Source organism: Acinonyx jubatus, chromosome D1 (assembly GCF_027475565.1).
Source record: "Acinonyx jubatus isolate Ajub_Pintada_27869175 chromosome D1, VMU_Ajub_asm_v1.0, whole genome shotgun sequence".
In the NCBI taxonomy this organism is placed as follows: domain Eukaryota; kingdom Metazoa; phylum Chordata; class Mammalia; order Carnivora; family Felidae; genus Acinonyx; species Acinonyx jubatus.
The window spans coordinates 87,662,418-87,684,444 of NC_069390.1; the positions used below are offsets into that span (position 1 = coordinate 87,662,418).

General features: G+C 36.8%; 1 protein-coding gene across 12 annotated transcripts in view; it reads left to right on the forward strand.

Moving 5' to 3' along the window:
• The window catches only part of ARHGAP32 (Rho GTPase activating protein 32), a 298,406-nt gene that overhangs the window by 203,795 nt on the left and 72,584 nt on the right, over nt 1-22,027 (forward strand). For all 12 annotated transcript variants that reach the window (XM_053203873.1, XM_053203879.1, XM_053203876.1 and 9 more), the window contains 5 exons: nt 1,020-1,157; nt 3,540-3,632; nt 4,978-5,100; nt 6,697-6,774; nt 18,663-18,744. In XM_053203873.1, the coding sequence (XP_053059848.1) occupies nt 1,020-1,157; nt 3,540-3,632; nt 4,978-5,100; nt 6,697-6,774; nt 18,663-18,744 (514 nt within the window). The remainder of the gene's footprint in view (nt 1-1,019; nt 1,158-3,539; nt 3,633-4,977; nt 5,101-6,696; nt 6,775-18,662; nt 18,745-22,027) is intronic.

Genomic DNA, 22,027 nt, shown 5'->3' on the forward strand with positions numbered 1-22,027 from the left:
AAATTGCAAGACTAAATGCTCTGCAGCAGTGCTGACTCATGGGAGCTCTCGATGGATTTTTGATAGTGTCACCTGATAAGCTTTGTATTTTGTAGTGGTGGGAAGGGGAGCAGGGGAGACCAAAGGTGAGGACAATTAGCAGTATTCTCGGTAAGAAATGATATTCATCCCTACTAAAGCTTGGGCTAGGGGAAGTGATAGAGTCAAGAGAAAATTAGGAGGTAGAATGTAATAATAAATATGCTCTGGGAGTAGATTTTCATTGTTTTTTTAAAAAATTATTTTAGAGAGTGAGAGCAAGTGGGGGAGAGAGGCAGAGGGAAAGATTGAGAGAAAGAGGATGTCAGAGAGAGCAGGTTCCATGCTCAGCACGGAGCCCGATGTGGAGCTCGATTTCACACCCCTGGGATCATGACTTGAGTCGAAATAAAGAGTTGGATGTTCAACCTACTGAGCCAACCAGGCACCCCGGATTTTCATTTTTGATGAGCTTGTGAGATTGGGCAAGGCAAGGAAGAAAGCCTGAGATGTTGGGAAGGATAATGAGTTCTAGATAATATTTGCATATTGAATGTGTATTGATGAGGACTTTAGTGGTTTTGATTTTCCAGTCTTAGTCATAGAAAATGTTGGTAATACCTATCAATAACTTGGTTTTATTTTTATTTAATTTTTGATTATATTCTCCCACCCCAAATTATTTTATGGTTCTTTTTGTGGGTTTAAGGCCACATGCTGTCTTACCATGTAGCAGTTACTGCTCCCAGAGAGCCAGTGGACTTTGATGAGCAGTAGAGAGAGTGGAGAGTTTTATCTTATTTTCATTATTGACCTTTTGATGTAGTGTAACTCATTAGATTGTTTTGGAGTTTGAGTATTTACCTATTTACTAACAAGTTGATAGAAGTTTTTCACTAGAAAATATAAAATCTCATAATGCCATTATAGAATAAGGCCTGATTCATAATAAGCATTTTCTAAGAGGCAGATTATAAGTGTCTTTTTTTTCTTACCCATAGGGTAAAAGTTGGATTGTTAAAAGAAGTTATGAAGATTTTCGGGTACTTGATAAACATCTTCATTTATGTATTTATGACCGACGATTCTCCCAACTCTCAGAGCTTCCCCGTTCTGATGCTCTGAAGGATAGTCCAGAGGTAAGCATTTAGTTCTTTGCAGCCTTAATCGCTGTATATAAATTAGCAGAAAGTGTTGCCTATATACTAAATAAAAGCTTATATTGAACACTCAGGATGATTCTTGGGATTATTTAATTATTTCATAACTGAAAAAGTTGTAGTGCTATGTAGAATGTTTAGAATTAAAGTAGGTTTGGTGTGTAATTTTATTAAAAAGATTCATAATATGGGCTACATATATGAGACCATTCTTCAAAGAGAATATAAAATATGGAGGCAAAAACATGGAAAAATGTTGACCTCACTAATAATTAAAGAAAGGCATAGCTTATGATGGCATGCCATATCTGTGCCCTTATCTTTACTCCTGCCAAATTTCTAGTAAAAATATAAAAGATTTTAAAAAAATTAAATGGGAAAAGATTTTTTATAACATCAGAATATAAAAACCATCAAAATTATGAGTAATCTTCTTTTTTATTTTTTTGAGAGGGAGGGAGAGGGAGAGAGAGAATCCTAAGCAGGCTCCATGCCTAGCACAGAGCCTGACACAGGGCTCGGTCTCACAACCATGAGATCACGATGTGAGGAATCTTTGAAAGTAGATAGGATAAGATTTATGGGGGTGAGCAAATACAGCATACAAACAGGTACAGGAGGATTGAAGAAGACAGATCAACTAGAAATCTTAATTATAAAAACCAAATAAATAAAATAATTGAGAAGAGCAAACAGAGGGCTTTCAGAAGCATGGTTACTATCCTCAGAGAGACAGGAGGCAATCACAGTCATGGAATGAGAACGTATTTTTAGAAAAATAAAAAATCAGAGATCTTAGAAATGAACATGTACTTATTTAAATTAATTTTAGTTATAGCAAACCTGAAGAGCTGGACTGTGTACAGAATGGACACAGATGAAGAGAGCATTAGTGAGCTGGGAGAGCAAACTTTATAATAATACAGCCCCAGAAGGGAATGAAAGATAAAAAGTTGCGTGAGTACAGTGAGAATCATGGAGAAAAGATCCTGAAGTTCCTACTTCCCTCTCCTAGGAGTTCTAGCAGGATACAGGAGATGGAAGTAACTAAAAGTTAATATAAGAAAATGCCCTAAAGCTAAAGAAAGCCATGTTTCAGATCACATGGGCCCAGTAAGTACTAAATATAATGACTGAAAAGACATGCATCTATAAACAGTGTAGTGAAATTTCAATAGCCAAAACAGAGAACACCAAAAGCTTCCAGAGAGCAAAAAAAACATGCTTAAAAAAAAAAAAAAACAAGAATTGTATTGATAGTAGACTCAACAGCAACTTGAAAACAGTGCAGATATCTTTCAAGTCCTGATGGGAAGCCATTTCAAATCTGTAATTAATTCCAAGGCAACTAAGTAGGTAGGACAAAGTAGAGGCATCATCAGTCATGCAAGAACTGACACAGGAACAGGGTCTCAGGAATATTCTAAAACCATAGCTTCTTTTGTATCACCGAAAATCTAGAAGTCTGTCTCTGTTTCCTATCTCTGTCTCTTTGTTCCATTTCTCTTTATCAAGCTGTCTCAGAACATGGCCACTACTAAAAGGCCCCAGGTTTTTAATCTCTTTTTTTAAGACAGCTGCTAGAATGAATTAAAAATTTTCCACTTAATTCCTAATTCCTGCAGTAATTCTTGTTAGGCCAGCTAATGTTTGGTCCCATTTCTGGACCAATCCACGGACCCGTGGTGTGGGATCACATATGAACATGGCTGTCCTGCCATAGCTGCATGCCTGGAAGCTTACAGCAGGTCTTGGAGAGTTTCAGAGTAGCCAGGGCGAAGCTGGCAGAAAAGCCAAGTATGTCTCTGCTGTGATTATTGTTTTACATTTTCAGTATGAGATAGAGACAGCAATAAAATTAGAAGCTATATGGGGCGCCTGGGTGGTGCAGTCGGTTAAGCGTCCGACTTCAGCCAGGTCACGATCTCTCGGTCCGGGAGTTCGAGCCCCGCGTCGGGCTCTGGGCTGATGGCTCAGAGCCTGGAGCCTGTTTCCGATTCTGTGTCTCCCTCTCTCTCTGCCCCTCCCCCGTTCATGCTCTGTCTCTCTCTGTCCCAAAAATAAATAAACGTTGAAAAAAAAATTAAAAAAAAAAAAAAGAAGCTATATAATAGTATGACCCCCTGATGATGAGGAGCTAGCAGTTCAAGTTCTTCACAAGACAGGGGATTTCTATGTAAGTGCTGATGGTTTCACTTCACGGAACTCTTAAGCCTCTGTGAAGAATCCTCTGTAACTATTAAAATGCCTAAAAATCTACAGAATTTTTTCCCCAGAAACAACTAATTTATACCAGTTACCTGGACAGGGAGTGCAGTATCTTGACTTGGAGTTACCACTGAATCTTCTCTTTCTCTTTAGTCCATCACTCAGATGCTTATGGCTTACCTCTCCCGCCTTTCAGCTATTGCTGGCAACAAGATCAATTGTGGACCTGCCCTTACTTGGATGGAGGTATTTTCTAATTCACTTCTTATCAGAATTTATTTTTGAAGTGTCTACTGAAGAAATTTAATGTTAATTTAATTTCTATAGCTATTGAGTTTCAGGAATCAAAGAAATAGAATTAATGCTCATCTTTTGGAAGGATAGATATGTCTTACGCTGAGTATTTTTTTTTATCTCAAATCTTTGAGAATCCAAGAAACTAATTTTAATATATCTTGGGAATTGCAGTGACACCTCTTATTTTGGTGTTTAATGTATTAAGTGTACATTTAGCAAGATGTATATATTTAATTGACTTAGTAATTGAAAATATTTTTCAATTATTTATGAATGACAGACAATTAACCTTTTAAAGAGTCCAGTTTAAGTATTGAGTGTTACACAGTATCCAGAAAATATGTTAAGTATTTCTCCTTAATTTGCAGATTTATTCTCTCCTTCCAGTGGAAATTGGCAAGTCAGAATGGGAAGTAGAAAGAATATGGAATTTAGCACCAGGCCAACTTGCATTGAGATACTGGTTTTTCCATTATTGGCTGTGTGATCTTGGAAAATTACAGTGAAACCTCAGATTACAAGTAACTTGTTCTGAGAGTGTTTCACAAGACAACCAAACATTTCTAATGTATTTTAACTTGCTAAAGGAGCAATGTCTTGCAATATGAGTAGTACGTGACGCCGAACGTCATGTGATTACAACTGAGCCAGTGGTCTTTGGAATTTGCTTTGATACACAAGTGATTACTTTGATATACAAGTAATTCGCTTTGGATTACAAGCATGTTTCCAGAATGAATTATGCACACAAACAAAGGTTTTACTGTATTTAATTTCTCATAAATTACATAAGCTCTTTTAGCTTTAGCATCTTCATCTTTAGGTTTTTTTTTAAATGTTTGTTTATTTTTGAGAGAGAGAAAGAGAGAGCACAAGCAGGGTAGGGGCACAAAAAGAGGGAGACACAGAATCTGAAGCAGGCTTCAGACTCTAAGCTGTCAGCGCAGAGCCTGATGGGTGGCTCAAACCCATGAACTGTGAGATCGTGACCTGAGCCGAAGTCGGTTGCTTAAGGGACTGAGCCACCTAGGCGCCCCAAGCATCTTCATCTTTAAGTGTTGATAATCATGCTGAGTACCTTTTAGATTTATGAGGATTACACTGAATCATATGTTATATGCACAGCACAATGACTGGCATATAATAAGTACTCAGTAAATATTAGGTGTTGTTGTTTTTTTTTTTAAGATTCTTTGGGTTATGGTTTCTCTAAATCAAATTGAACACGTTTATAGATAGAGAAACTTTTACAAGTCCCCTGTCTTTATCTCATAGTTCATTTTCTTTGTCGTAGATTGATAATAAGGGAAATCATCTTCTAGTTCATGAGGAATCATCCATTAACACTCCTGCTGTTGGTGCTGCCCACGTTATCAAGAGGTACACTGCTCGGGCCCCTGATGAATTGACCTTAGAGGTAAATGACTAAAGACTCTGTCAGCTCAGGCCCTTTCCCCATACTCTATTGTCTTTCAGCCTAGGATGCCATCTGTTTTTATTTAACGACTGTACTCATCCTTGAAAATTCAGCTTAAATGTCTCCCATTTCTTCTAGGAAGTCATCCTTGATCTTCTTCCTACTCCATGCAAATACATATCCCCAAAGAGCCTGGATTGAATGTTATTCTGAACTGTTCTCATGGCTTATATCTGACCTTTCATTTATTACACTCAGTCATAATTGTTTTCCTGTTTGTCTCCATGACCTTCTTGAAAGCCAGGTCTCAATCTTTTTGTTTTGTGTTTTTAGTACCTAAATATGATACCCAGTGATACCTTCTTCTCATTGTTTGTTCAAAGATTGAGGTAAAGAACAGATGAAAAGTGAAATGAACATTGCTTGCAATCAGATGCAAAAGGAGGGGAATTAAGTTTCTTCCTCTAATACTGGATGATGAGAGACAAAAAACTGCTTACAGTTATTCAGTTTAAGAAACACAGTATAGATTTTTAGGTTCCATACACAGAGGAATGTATGTCTTAAAAGATGCCATGCCTGTGAGCAAATACAGCTTTGTGAAGTTGATTCTTTCATGATGTGGAAATTAGTTGTAAATATACAAAGAAAAATTCTTTTTTATTTAAAAAAATTTTTTAATTTTTTTTTTTAATTTATTTTTGAGACAGAGAGAGACAGAGTATGAGTGGGAGAGGGTCAGAGAGAGAGGGAGACACAGAATCTGAAACAGGCTCCAGGCTCTGAGCTGTCAGCACAGAGCCCGACATGGGGCTCAAATTCATGGACTGTGAGATCATGACCTGAGCTGAAGTTGGATGCTTCACTGACTGAGCCGCCCAGGCACCCCTACAAAGAAAAATTCTTAAAAGCAATATGTATACCACAGTAATATTGCTGTGAAGCACTTAACTATGTTTTGTCACAGAGATCACCACTTATTTTGATTGAAGAATGTGATTTCCATTAAATATATTATTAAGAACTATTATGATGATTTTATATTTATAATTTTGTAAAAGTTTGTATAAACTCACTAGTTTGTCAAATTTTATACTTACTAAGAATAACCAAGTAATTGTAGATATCTTAGGCCTTTGATATATGATTTAATAAGATATGTACTCAGCACAGTACATGACACATGGTCAATGCTCACTAAATGTCTATGAATAAAAGTTATGGTGGTTCTAAGTATTTTAAACTATCCCTTGTAGGTGATCTGATCACTTTTACTTTTAGTAACAGTAGTGACTATTTTAACGGAAGTGGTGGTGATGGTGTGAAACCTGACATTCAAAAATCCTATGCTGTAAGTCTGACTTTCTGAAGTTATTACACGTAGGTTAACCACCTACCTTTTTTAGACCTCTTCTTTACCGATCATTAAGATTATTAAATTCTTTACAGAAGTAAGTATTACATTTTTCCAGAAATAATTAGCCACAGAATGAGAGTGGAACTTAACTTTTTCTAACGGTTCACATTTAAATTCTAGACATAATAATGGGTTTAAAATTTGACTAAAAATATTTCACTTAGAATTTTTTCTTGTAGGTGGGAGACATTGTTTCTGTTATTGACATGCCCCCGAAAGTGTTAAGCACATGGTGGAGAGGCAAGCATGGATTTCAGGTAGGCAACAAATAAGGTGTGAAGGAGTAAAAAACAAGACAAAACAAAACAAAACAGTTTTTCTTTATTCTTTAGTAATATTTATTTCTCTTTGTAGCATGTACTGGCAGTGGACCTTGTCAGCGGAGGTAGAAAAATATAGATGATATTAGACTTGGATTTCCTTTTCTAGTTACTCTTGTGGTTGTTTTATCTCCTTCTTCTTTAAATGGAAACAGTAGGAACATAGTAGGAACAGAATCACAGGTCTGAGTACCACTTTTTGATTATCAGGCCTGTGATTCTGCCTTGATTTTAAAAAAAACTTTTTTAATGTTTATTTGTTTTTGAGAGAGAGAGAGTGTGTGAGCAGGGGAGGGGCAGACAGAGAGGGAGACACAGAATCCAAAGCAGGCTCCAGGCTGTGAGCTGTCAGCACAGAGCCCGACGTGAGGCTCGAACTCATAAACCGTGAGATCATGACTTGAGCTGAAGTCAGATGTCTGGCTTAACCAACTGAGTCACCCAGGCACCCCCTGACTCTGCCTTGCTTTTAATATTGATTTGGAATCAGGATTCACATGTATTTAAAAAAATTTTTTTAACCTTTATTTATTTTTGAGAGACATAGAGAGACAGAGCACAAGTGGGGGAGGGGCAGAGAGCGAGGGAGAAACAGAATCTGAAGCAGTCTCCAGGCTCTGAGTTGTCAGCACAGGGGCTCGAACCCTCGTGAGATCATGACCTGAGCCAAAGTCGGACACTTAACCTACTAAGCCACCCAGGCACCCCTCACACATTTTTTTTTTTTGGTTTATTTATTCTTATTTTAAGAGAGAGAGAGAGCCCAAGCAGGGGAGGAGCAGAGAGAGAGGGAGAAAGAGAGAATACCAAGCAGGCTGTTAGGGCAGAGCCTGATTCAGGACTCCAGCTCGTGAACTGTGTAAAATGGGGATAGTAGGACTATTTTTTGTTTCATAAGATTATAGTAAAGATTAAAGGTGTGAGGATAAAATTTGTAAAGTACATAGAACAGACCCGATGCATACTTTTCACTCAAAAAATATTGATTTTTAAGTTTTAATTGGTTTTTTTACAAATTTAATTTTATTGATTCCTTTATTATAAAAGTATCCATGGCAATTTAATTTGATGATTAAGACTACAAAAATCATATCCATATTGTATCACAAAATAATTGGGGTCATTTATCTTAATTGCTATGCGTAATTGTTGCTTTTGATTAAATATAAAACTAAATAAAAGACTGGGGTATCCTTTTTTCTATTGAGGGGTCAATTTTTCATGTTCATGGAAATGAGCTATATATAAACTTTAGGCTCTAAAAGATGATAAAAAAATAAATTTGGATTTTAAATGGCAGTTATATTGTTTTCTTGGTATGGCTACCTTTCTTATAATCTTAGACAAGTCATTTGCTTTCTTTGTACTTTAGTTTATTCTTAATTAGAAAGTTCCACTTATAATCCTTCTAGTCCTTCTCAATATTTTAATTCTATTATTGTAAAAATGGTAGCAGGTTTCTCCTTCTTTCATGTGACATATTTATTGAGATCTGACTTTGTGCTAGGTATAGATTCCTAACTTTAAAAAATGTTTATTTATTTTTGAGAGAGAGGGAGAGAGAGAGCATGAGTAGGGGAAGGGGTAGAGAGAGAGGGAAAGAGAAAATCCCAAGCAGGCTCCGCACTGTCAGCACAGAGCCCGACATTGGGCTCTAACTTATGAACTGTGAGATCATGACCTGAACTGAAATCATGAGTCGGACAACTGACTGAGCCACCCAGGCACCCTCTTCCTAACTCTTTTATTTAGAGTCACATAAATTAATTTCTAGCCTAAACAGATTATTCGTTTAAAAATTAGTATATAAGTTAACAATTGTTAAAATTAGCTTATTGCCAAACAAATTATTTAAAATAAAAACAGATTTTTAAACTTAAAGGGTTTATTTGTAAATGGTAGTGAAAGTTTTTTTATATAGTACTGAAAATTTTTTCATCTTAGCTAATTAGTCTTGGAAGGGGAGTCATTTCTGTTTAGATCATGTTAGGATATGCATTTGAAAAGGGGAGTTGATTGTGGGCATTGTGGGGGGTCACCTAGAAAACTAAGACTGGTTTTTAAATGTCACTGTCAAAACTTCATTTATAAAATGAGCCCAGTACTGTAAGGAAATAATCCACACAATCCACTCTTTGCTGTTCCTAAACACTCGTCCATTTGTAAGAATGCCTCATGGCTTATTGCAGGGGGAAGTTGAATGGGGAGGCATGTATTGAGCATCTGTTAGGTGCAAAGTATTGCTGGGCACTTTATACACAATATTTTCTTTAATCTTCACAAAGCTATTAACTCCTTTTATGGAGGGGAAACAATATGAGAGGCTTAATAAACAGCCAAGATACCTAATTGTAAGCGATGGAGTAGGGTCTCAAATTCACATCTGCCCCATCCCATTGCCTGAGGAGCACTAAGTAGGATTTCTGCATTTAAGTCTCATTATTAACTTCATCCACCTCAGTTTTCAGCCCTATGAAAAAGAACATCTTTCCTTCCCAGCGAGCAAAAAATGCTGTAAAGATGAACCAACTAAGGACTGTAAAGCCTATAGGTTTTACTGGTGGAAACATTTCTGTTACCATGTGTTGTTTTTATGTGGTGATTAATATATTGTATCTAGGAAAAAACTCCTCTTCAAGCTATTTGTGATGTTCTCTACCCTTGTTAGGTATTTTTAAATGGCAAACATATGCCCTTCCTTACTCAAATATTTCATTGAGAGAGGAAGATAATTAGAATTTATTCCATGAATATGATAATTATAGATGAGATCGCTGATTTTTAAGTTTGAAAGAACCGGAATAATGGCTTGGCCCATTGGTTTTCCCATATATATATTTTATGTTTGTTTATTTTTTAATTTATTTTGAGCGAGAAAGAGAGCAAGCTGGGGAGGGGCAGAAAGAGAGGGAGAGAGAAATCCCAAGCAGGCTCCTGCACTTTCAGCGCAGAGCCCAATGCAGGGCTTGAACTCATGAACTGTAAGATCATGACCTGAGCCGAAACTCAAGAGTCGGACGCTTAACCACTGAGCCACCCAGGCGCTCTACATGTATATATTTTAACTCCATGGAATTGTTAATTAGAGTCTTAGATCTGAGTGTGAGAAAAGGCAACAATAGAGCTGCCCTCGTTAGTTTAAGGGGCACCCTTAAACTTAGTTTAAGTCAGGCACCCTGGGGCCTTATGCCCCAGGGAGTATGTCTGGTATGACCTCAGTGCTCCCCTCAGGGTCTCTTAGATGCATGGTAGGTTCAGAGCCCAGCAAGATTCCCTGGGAGTTCTAGGAAGTTTTCCTGGACAATGTGACTTTGGAATGCAGAGTCTTGTGTGTTTCTTCTGAGGGCGGGATGTCCAGCAGGGCAGACAGATCAGACTGAAACGGCCAGCACCTCAGTTAGCTAACTTGACTGATCCTGGACATACAGATGGACATTGTAAGCTGGGCTTTGTCAGTGGACCATGCGGGGAGGAGCCACCAAGGCAGGAAGCCTGCACTAATAATGTGTAGGGGCTGGGCTTGACCTTGAGGTAGGTTCTAGTAGTTTTCCTGGGGATCAAGGCCATTTAGAGATGACTGTTCCCAGAAGAGAGAGTAAAGGGGAACAAGGATGTGGGCCACTGCTTCCCAGGATGGATGCCAACTCTGTAGTATCATGCTCTGAGCACTGCTGGAAAGCTTTCTGGAAGTGTGCTGTCAGTATGCAGGCCCTGTGCATCTCCACTTCATGTCTGCTCAACTTGAAGTGTTCATGCCTTGTTACATGGATTCTGCTTTTCTTTTGTTACAGTCACGTGTGTTTGTTGTCTCCTTTCTGGCCAGCTCTCAAGGCATGACAAGGTACAGGCATCAGTATGGTAGCCTTTCCTGTGTATTGCTGTGAACTGATGCTGTGCATTGCTGGGTTGTGACTTTATTATTAAGAGAATAATTAGACCTCATTTTTAGTACAGATTTACAGAATAATTGAGCAGGTAGTATAGAGTTTCATATAATCCCTTCCACCGCCCCCACACAGACACGTACACAGCTTCTCCTATTATTAACATCTTGCTTTACAAATTCATTGTATAGCATTGGCAAAATGCTGATCTTTACTGACCAGCAGCTGATTTGCAAAGATTACAGATAGGATAGAATAAGTACTGTTTCTAAAAGAGTTGTCTGAGGATCATTAGATCCTGGGCCAGAATCACATGGATACAGAATATTTGGATATATATAATACAGAATGTCAGTTTCACATCCTTCCCCACAATGATTAAAATAGTTTGGGGGCTTGCCTTTTTGTTATAATTAATGAACCAAATTTCGTACATTATTATTAACCATAGCCCATTGTTTACACTAAGGTTCACTCTTTGTGATGTATAGTTCTGTGCGTTTTAGTGAATGCCTAATTACATGTATGAACATTACAGCTTCATACAGAGTAGTTTCACTGCCCTAACCCTTGTGCTCTACCTTTTTATCCTTCTCTGCTCATAACCCCTGAGAACTACTAATCATTTACTGTCTCCACAGTTTTGGCTTTTTCAAAATATCATACAGTTGGAGTCATACAGTATGTAGTCAGACTGGCTTCTCTCACTTAGCAGTGTGCCTTTAAAGTTCTTCTGTGTGTTTCCGTGGTTCGAGAATTCCTTTTCTGTCACTAATATTCATTGTTATGGATGTGCCAGAGTTTATTTTTCCATTCAATTATTACAGGACATCTTGGCCGTTTCCAGTTTTTGGCAGTTATTAATAAAGCTGCTATAAACATCCACGTGCAGGTTTTTATGTGGATATAAGACCTCAGCTCCTTTGGGTAAATATGAAGGAGTGCAGTTGCTGGATCATATGGTAAGCCTGTGTTTAGCTCTGTAAGAAGCCACCAACTGTCTTTCAAAGTGGTTGTCCCGTTCTGCATTCCTACCAGCATGTGATGCTGTTCTCAGCATTCTCACTAACATTTGATGGTTCTCATTTTTTGGATTTTGGCCATTTTAATAGGTGCGTAGTGGTATTAAATTGTTGTCATAATTTGCAAATAAAGTCCAAGTTATAGGATTTATTAATATACTTAAGGGCGTTATGTTGCTCTCTTCATTCTTCTGTTACCAGTAATTGCTTCTACTTTTCCTTCACCACTGATTTTCAAACCTTAGTGTACTTGAAAATCACCGGGGGAACTTGTTAAAATATAAAGTCCCAGGACCGAAGCCCAAAAATTCTGTTTCAGTGATGGTGGGATGAGGTGTAAGACCATATTTTTATCTATGTGATTCTGGTTCAGGTGTTGCCCAGAAACAGTGCTCACTGTGTGCTGTACGTAGTAGGTAAGCTGCTACTCAGCCAGTGGTTGATAAAGTTGAGCATTTTTCCAAGTTCTGGTCCATGTATTGTTTTAGACCATAATTTAGCTGTGGGAACAGAAGGATTAGTTCACCCATGTGTTTAAATTATACCGTGACTCTGTTTCTTTTCTTAAACTTCTCAGAGTAGGAAGTGTGAAATTATATTAACTATAGAAATTCTGAAATCTGTTTTTACTTTGTTTCCTAAAGTGTATCATCTTTTACCTTTGTTTTCTGAAGTGTTTCATCATAGAATGTACTTAAACAAAAGCAAAAAAAAAAAACAAAAAACAAACCCAACACAACTATTTTTTTTCCCTAATTTTAAAAACTAAATGGCATCAGCTTTTGTGCCTGGCTGTGGAGTTTTCTTGGAAATAAGAGGTGAGGTATCTGGGGAGCCTTTTTTCTTAGGTAAAAGGCGTAACACAAATACAAAATGTCAATATCTTTGAGAAGTATTTGTTTAGGCAGTTTCTCAGAGTTTTATCTGGGAGTAGCTAGCATCAGAATGACTTGAGAAACATGTTAAAGTGAGGTATTACCAATCAGAATCTTGGGGAATGGGGACAGGAATCTGAATTTTACCAAGTTCTTCAGATAGTTATTCAGCACAAAATGTGAGAATCACCAAGTGGCCTCCCGTTGTTTATCCTATGCACAGATAAAAGAAGAAATTAAACACAGTTTAGCAAATACTCTCTTTATCCCCCAGGAAATCTTCCTTAAAACACATTTGGGACATAGTTAACCTAATGGATAGAATACCACTTAGAGATAGACAGAATTTTATACAGCTTGCGTTCTCTTAGCTCTCTACAACATGGTAAAGGATCAGCTGTTTTATTTTTCATAGTTACCCCAAATGTCATGTTAGTGTTTTTGTGTACAAATATCAGAGAAGCAGTTCATGGACAATAAAAAGGTCTTTTAGCTCAGGAGTTTAATATGGTTCTAGGTAACTTATTTCAAAAAAGTATTCTTTATTCTAAAGTAAGATATTTGGGAACATTGTCCCCCATACTAGTTTAACAGAGGGGCAAAGTTTACCTGTTCCTTTACAAAAAGATCATATTATTTATATATGGCATCCAAAGCTACGCCTTTTCATTACTCACTATTAAATGAGGCACAACATTTCCTCTCTAGTTAAGTTTCAGGAAATCATATACTATAAATTTTCATTGGTAATGTTAAATAATTTCAAGTAAAGAGGGAATATATTATACTACAAATAAAGTACTTCTTAAATGTGCTGTACTAAGTGCTTTCCATTAATCTCTAGTTCTTATAACTCTGTGAAGAAGGTACTATTATCATCTCTTGCTGATGACAGAACTAAAGCATGTGGGTTTAAACAACTTGCCCATTGTTATTCTGCTGTTTCATGTCCGAGCTTAGATCAAATCCTAGGTATTCTGGGCAACGAATAGATCACAAAAGTAATTTAACGAACTGGTAGTGGCTTCTACTTGTCTCCTTGTAGAAAAAATGATAGTGGGTCGTCTCATCCTAACCTTGTCATTTAAAAATTACAGAAATCTAGAGACAAAAAATTTAGATAAATTGTGCTGATTCTGATTCACCAAGACAGTACATAATGGTATAGCCAGGACCAGTTCACAAGCTTGGTGAGTTCCAATTTTGCATTTTTCCCCCTTGGATCATAAAAATATGTAAATTTTCTTAAATTATCTTCTGTATTGTTCCTATTTTTATTTTTCTTATTAGTGCAACTGCCATTGATACCATAAATTTGTTTCTTCATAGCCTTTTGATAATTTATAGCATCAGAATATGTCCTACCAAATGATAATTAAACGTTCAATTTCATGGAAATTATTAACAAAATGGTTTAGAGCAGTAGTTCTTAAACTCCTCAAACTTACCCCCCCTCATTATAATAAATACTTTCTAAAATCCTTCCATGTGATTTCTGAAATGATATATACAAACAATACTTACAAACAATTTCAAAGAAGTCAGTATTTTTCACATATAAAAGAAATAAAGGTATACTTTTTATTTATTAAATTTTTAAATAAACTTTTTAAATGATTTTATTTATTTTTGAGAGAGAGAGAGAGAGACAGAGTGTGAGCGGGGAAGGGTCAGAGAGAGAGGGAGGCACAGAATCCGAAGCAGGCTCCAGGCTCCGAGCCATCACCATAGAGCCCAATGTGGGGCTCGAACTCACAGAGCTGTGAGACCATGACCTGAGCCGAAGTCAGACGCTCAACTGACTGAGCTACCCAGGCGCCCCAAATACTGATATATTTTAAAGTTCAAATGATCAATCACAGATTCATACTGAGTAGTAAAAACAAATGATTGGAAGGGGAGATGGTACCCTAATGGGGAAATATAGGGAGGAAGGGGGTGCAGTATCTCTGAATTTGAACTTCTCTTGTCATGGAATATATGAACACTAGAGACCTGGGAAGATAGGAAGTTGTAGTCTGAAAATGAAAAATTAGAAACTCTCTGAGGCCACATAGTTACATTGATGAAAAATCTGTGGTGTATCTCTGGAAGTAAGAGCATGACTTCATTCACTATGCTTAATACAAAAAAATATTTTGTTATGCTAAGTCCTAAACTTTCACTAGCCATTAATTACATAAATCAACCATTAGAATAGGATTTTTTTTTAAAAAATCAGTGATAAGCACATTGTTGTGTTGAAATTCCTGTTAGATTTTGATTAGTTGCCTCAGAGAGACTATAGTTAGGATTAGGCTCCATTGGTAAGCAGTGATTTCATTCTATTCCCACTGTTACCAAAGCTCCAGCCTTATTTTAAGACAGTAGTTTCTTATCCAACATTCCCTCTAAGTTGTACCAGAATATTTTTTTCAGTACATTGATTTTTGTCACCAAACCTATTTCCTTTACTGTGTGAGCCCATCCTCAATGTAGAAGAAGGTCAGAAGATTCAGATTGCAGTCTGTTGCATTTAGGTCTTTCCTTATTCACTTGCAGTTGGAGAGGAAGCCATGTATTGGTCAAGCTGCCTGAAACCTATTCCCAGGAGCTATTAGGGTTACGACAGGCACAGGACCCAGTGTGTAGGTATAGATTAGTGGTGAGCCAGAGCAAGTCATGAAATTTTTAGGAATTTGGTGGTACAACTGTGAAACACACACGCCGGGTCTTGACACCAGCCATGGACTCTGGCAAACACTATAAATCAAGACCCTTCCTCTTGGAGAGCCAGTTGTTTAACTTTATCAGCACACTTTGGGATATACAGTAGTCCTCCCTTTTCCCCCAGAGAATGCCTGAAACTATGGATAGTACTGAACCCTGTAAATACTAGGTTTTTCCTATACATATATATGTATCTATGGCAGTTTAATTTGTAAGTTAGGCACAGTAAGAGATTGACAAAAATAATAAAATAAAACAGTTCTAAAAGTATACTAAAAGTTATGCGAATGTGGTCTGTCTCGCTCTCCAAATATCTTATTGTACTGTACTCCTTCTCCTTGTGATGATGTGAGATGATAAATGCCTATGTGATGAGATGAAGTGACGTGAATTACATAGGCATTGTGACGTCGTGAGAAGGAGAATCATCTGCTTCCAGACCATGGTTTACTGTGGGTAACTGAAACAAAGCAAAACTGTGGATAAGGTGGGGGGACTATCTCTAGATAGATTGGTCTTTTCTCTCTCTTCCTTCTTACTCCCGGAGTTGAAACTCATCTTGGCCCCTCCCAATATACCCAATTTTCCTCACCCATCTCAGTCCTATAAATTAGAGCTTTAGAAATTGTCACTGCTGCAGAAAGAATAATCTATGACACAGGATGACATAGTTCATACATAAATCATATTATCAGAGTTCCAGTCGCTTTTAACATTTGACATTTTGAGTTTGCCAGAATTGTTGATATTTGGTAAAATATTAGTTTCAGTATGAATCAGAAAAGTAAATGTTCATTAAGTATATTTTTAGTTTTACTTACATTCTTTCTTAAGGTTACGTTATTGTGTATATTTTCAATAGAACACAACTTCATTTTTTATGATGGAAATTTTATAATAGGAAAATAGAATCTATTTGCCTTTCACAAATTTATAGAGTCAACTCTTCTAATTAAAAGACTTATTAACTAGGAATGCTTTTGGTTTCAAGAAACAGAAAAGTGAACAGAAAAAGTGACTGATGGCTGTTGAGTTAGCAGCTAACTGATGCTAAGCAGAAATCTCTAAGATTCTCTTGGCTTTTCTTTTAAGGTCAAATGATGGCCACTACAGATCCAATCTTGATACCTGGATTCAAAACAGGAGGAAGGAAACAGAATAGTGGTAATAGAGCTGTATTTACACGTGCTGTGGCTACACCTGCATGCAAGGAGTGTGGGCACTGAATATATAATTTAGCTGATGGTAATATATTTTAAAGGGAGACAAGTGAGCAGGTATTGGAGATAGGCAGTAAAGGAACATACCATGGACCTTTACATAGCACACGGTAGCATGCTCACTCATATATTTAAAGCTAATGCATGGAGACAAATTTAAAAGGTACGAATGTAACTGATATATATTATATAGTTCCCCAAAGAAGTTCATTAAACTTTGTTCAGTTTTTATTAGGAAGTGACAAAAAACTAGTTTTTATTTGCTGAAAGATATTTATGTTTAGAAACTCGGCTAGGTGCTTTCTTACCAATTATTGTGGTAGCTAATATTATCCTGTTTTTTATTAAATTTTTTTTTTATGTTGCAGAGAGAGCATGTGTGAGCAGGGGAGAGGGTGGGACAGAGAGAGAGAGAGAGAGAGAGAGAGAGAGAGAGAGAATCTTAAGCAGTCTGCACACTTAGTGTGGAACCTGCTGCGGGGCTCGATCTCACGACCCTGAGATTATGACCCAAGCTGAAGTTGGACACTCAACAGACTGAGTCACCCAGGCACTCCTGTTATCCCCATTTTCACAAATTAAGAAACTAAAACAGATGTTAACTAATTTGCTCCAGATCACAGAGCCTAGTAAGTAGGTGGGCCAAGTTTATTTAGATCCTGGTCTTTTCTCTCTAGAAAATTGCAGAAAATGTTTATAAGTTGAAATGAATTCTAATTTTATGGAAAGAATGATATTTCATAGGCAGGAAACAAACTTAAGTCTGTATGTGCAGAAGGTGGTAAGTATTATGTGTCATCCATTTAATAGAGGAGCTGGAGCCTTCAAGGTCTTCTGGTAACCAACATATTGGATACTGACATTTAATGGGTGCTAACTATATGCATTTTGCTTATGCTGATCCATTTAGTTCTCATAACAACACTTAGGAGCTAGTGTTGTTAAGAATCCTCAAATCAGAGAGCTTTTAAACAAAACTGATAACTTGTTAAAAACCCCTTTTCAACTCATGATAACTGGTTACATCTTCATACTCTTAAGAACTACCATGGAATATTGATCCAGAAATCGAAATAAGAATGCAGCAAATGCATATGTGAAAATAATCCCACACAGATGGAAATTATACAGCTCAGAACTTCATGATGAGTCATAACTCTTGGAAGACCATTCCATTCTTCCCGAGTCTGTCAACAGAGGGATGTAAAAGTGATGTAGTTTTCATGTTCAGCTTTAACATCTGTTGCATGGTAGCCTGATTATATTCCTATCTAAGGAAACATCTATAAATATTGGCAAAGATCTTCTTTTTACTTTTGTTTCCAAGCTATTTATCTCTGTATTTATTCTATTGGCTACCCAGTATCTCTGTGTGATCTGGGTGGTCTGTGGGTGATCTCAGTATTTTCCTAATATAACTTCTTAGGATTCTGTATCTAACACCATGAGCAGTTCTGCGATTAGGTCAAAGTGGTGTGTTTGTCAAAGCCAGAGTCTGTCACTACTGCTGAGTTTGGTTGTTTTCTTCTCTTTTGCTTTCCCACGTATTCACACACTACTAGCTCTTTCACAACAGCAGGATGTGAAATGAGTGTTGTTTCACCAATTTATTTTAGTCCTGTCATTTTTCATGAAACCTGTGGGAGAAATGAGCAGAAAATTCACAAAAAATTTTGAATGTGGTTTAGTGTTGATTTTTTTTTAATTATAGAGGAGACAAATATAAAAGTTGGCTGTGGAGATACCAACACAACTAGGTTGAAATTTCAGCAAAGTAAGTTATTAAGAGGTAAAAGTTATAGGTACTGCATGCTTAGCTTGGTTTCAGACTGCATATTTGAATGGTGTAAAAAAAAAGTTTGGTAAATTAAAAGCTAAAACTAAAAAAGCAGACTTAGATATTTGGACGAATAAAACACAACCCTGTACACACATAGCAACAGATTGTTTTATTATTTGTTTGTGTAATTGGTATCATCTGTGATTTAGAGTCTTGGAATAATAGAATCCTTTGGGAGGGACTGTGGAGTATATTACTGGAATTGAATTGGCACTGTTCACACACTGGTCTGCTCTCTGGTTTAGAATCCTCTCTCTGCTGCTTTTCTTCCTTAGGTGGGTCTCTTTCCTGGACACTGCGTGGAGTTAATTAATCAGAAAGTCCCCCAGTCAGTGACCAACTCAGTGCCAAAACCAGGTGAGTACACTTTTTCATCAGGGTGATGATTTTATCAACTGCTTAAAGAAACAGGTTTTCTCTTGTAGTCAAGCACATAGCTTGTTTTGCTGCTGTTGCCATTTATTGAAATGATATGTATGCATTCTTAATTTTAGGCGGTTTTGAGTTTTAAAATATTCTTATTTCTTTATTGATCATTTCACAAAGATACATCAACATTTTAGATAATTTCAAAGAACTATTTGTTCCATTAATCTTTGTCATTATTTGTTTTTATAATTATATAGTAGGGATATAGCTTATTAACACAATGATGAAAATAACAGGTTTAAAGAACTCACACAAATGATGTGATTAGCTGGAAACTAATAAATGAAGGGAATGTATATTTTATCAATGATTGTGAACATCAAAACTATTTTAAACAGCATTTCTCATTACTTAATAGTATATTTATAGTGCTATATAAATATGTGGATTATTTAATGAATAAAGCAGTGTTACAGGGGGTGAAAATCAAAATGGAAACTTGTTTTTATTGGGGTGATTTAATCTAGGTAGATTGTACAGAAAACTTAGCTTGGAAGTTTTTAATGTTATATAAAATTTTTAAAGGAAAACAAAAACAAAGACTGAAAGATTTTGGAGGGAAGAGGAAGTAATCAGATTTACATCTCCTACTTGTATTATATTCCCTTCACCTTTCTTTGCCCTTCTCCATACTCTGCCCGCAGTAAAAGAAAAAGAAAAATTTGCTGGGCCTCAGAATTTATTTGTAATGTTTTCCTTAAAGTATCTTTTAGGGTTAGGACCTATATATAAAAATTAGGGGGGAAAAAGCTTATTTAGTATTTCCCCACCTCTGCCCCCCAAGCATACATCAAATCATATTTGCTTATAGTATTCAGGTAAAGGTAATATGCTTTTGAAGCTTGTTTCTTCACAGAAGATTAAGAATTCTCATAGGAATTTTAAATTTTTAGGCAGACTACTTTTACTGTTTAGTAGAGAAAAATACTTCAAAACAGTGTTCTCTACAGTTCTACCTGAGACAGGATTCTCAGTCTCTTTTCTTTTTTTTTTTTTTCAATATATGAAATTTATTGTCAAATTGGTTTCCATAAAACCCCCAGTGCTCATCCCAAAAGGTGCCCTCCTCAATACCCATCATACACCCTCCTCTCCCTCCCACCCCCCATCAACCCTCAGTTTGTTCTCAGTTTTTAAGAGTCTCTTATGCTTTGGCTCTCTTCCACTCTAACCTCTTTTTTTTTTTTTTTCCTTCCCCTCCCCCATGGGTTTCTGTTAAGTTTCTCAGGATCCACGTAAGAGTGAAACTATGTGGTATCTGTCTTTCTCTGTATGGCTTATTTCACTTAGCATAACACTCTCCAGTTCCATCCATGTTGCTACAAAGGGCCATATTTCATTCTTTCTCATTGCCACGTAGTACTCCATTGTGTATAGAAACCACAATTTCTTTATCCATTCATCAGTTGATGGACATTTAGGCTCTTTCCATAATTTGGCTATTGTTGAGAGTGCTGCTGTAAAGATTGGGGTACAAGTGCCCCTATGCATCAGTACTCCTGTATCCCTTGGGTAAATTCCTAGCAGTGCTATTGCTGGGTCATAGGGTAGGTCTATTTTTAATTTTCTGAGGAACCTCCACACTGTTTTCCAGAGAGGCTGCACCAATTTGCATTCCCACCAACAGTGCAAGAGGGTTCCCGTTTCTCCACATCCTCTCCAGCATCTATAGTCTCCGGATTTGTTCATTTTGGCCACTCTGACTGGCGTGAGGTGATATCTGAGTGTGGTTTTAATTTGTATTTCCCTGATGAGGAGCGACATTGAGCATCTTTTCATGTGCCTGTTGGCCATCTGGATGTCTTCTTTAGAGAAGTGTCTATTCGTGTTTTCTGCCCATTTCTTCACTGGATTATTTGTTTTTCGGGTGTGGAGTGTGGTGAGGTCTTTATAGATTTTGGATACTAGCCCTTTGTCCGATATGTCATTTGCAAATATCTTTTCCCATTCCGTTGGTTGCCTTTTAGTTTTTTTGGTTGTTTCCTTTGCTGTGCAGAAGCTTTTTATCTTCATAAGGTCCCAGTAGTTCATTTTTGCTTTTAATTCCCTTGCCTTTGGGGATGTGTCAAGTAAGAAATTGCTATGGCTGAGGTCAGAGAGATCTTTTCCTGCTTTCTCCTCTCAGTCTCTTTTCAAGACATTTTATCCTCTTCTTTGGGTAAACTTCCCTTCTTTGGGTAATCTTACTAAAAAACTTTCTCAGTGGGTACTTGCTCAGTAGATGTTAATTTGTGGTTGTGATGACTGTAGGGTTTTTTTTTTCTTTTTTTTAAACATGGTGTCATTAACTTAAAAGAAAATCCCATACCCTTTAGCAGAGAGGTGCCTCAACCCCATCCCTCTTCTCCAGCCCTAAGCAGCTATTAGTCTACTTTCTGTCTCTATAGATTTCCCCATTCCAGACCTTTCATGATCATACAATAGTGGTCTTTTGTAATTAGCTTCTTTGACTTAGCACAGTGTTTTCACGGTTCATCCATGTATCAGAATCTCATTCTTTTTTATGGCTAAAGTAATATTCCATTGTATGGAGAGGCCATATTTTATCCACTCATTTTGAGTTGTTTCCATTTTTGACTATTATGTATAATGCAGTTATGAACATCGGTGTATAAGTTTTTGTGTGGATATATATATATATTCACCTCTCAAGTATATATCTAGGAGTAAAACTGCTGGGTCATATGGTAGCTGTATGTTTAACCTTTGAAGAACTGCCAGACTGCTTTACAAAGTAGTTTTTACAATACGCCCTGGCAGTGTGTATGAGAGTTTCAGTTGTTCCATATCCTTGTTAGTGTGTTTTTGATTATTGCCATCGTAGTAGTTACAAAGTGTTGTATCTTTGGGAGTTTGATTTCATTTTCCTGATGACTAATCATGTTGAGTATCTTTTTATGTGCTTATTAGCCATTTGCATGTTTTTGGAGAAATGTCTATTCAGATCCTTTTCCCATTTTTTAATTGGTAAGTATTCTTTATATACATTCTTTATATATTCTTTAAGTGTTCTATGTATGTTCTAGATACAAGTGCTTTATCAGACAATATGATTTGCATATGTTTTCTCACATTGTGTGGGTTGTCTTTGCTTGTCTTTATTCTGTCCATGGAAGTATAAATTTTTTTAATTTTGATGAAGTTCAGTTTATCTTTTTTTGTTCCTTATGCTTTTGATGTCTTATGTAGGAAGACTTTGCCTAACCCAAGG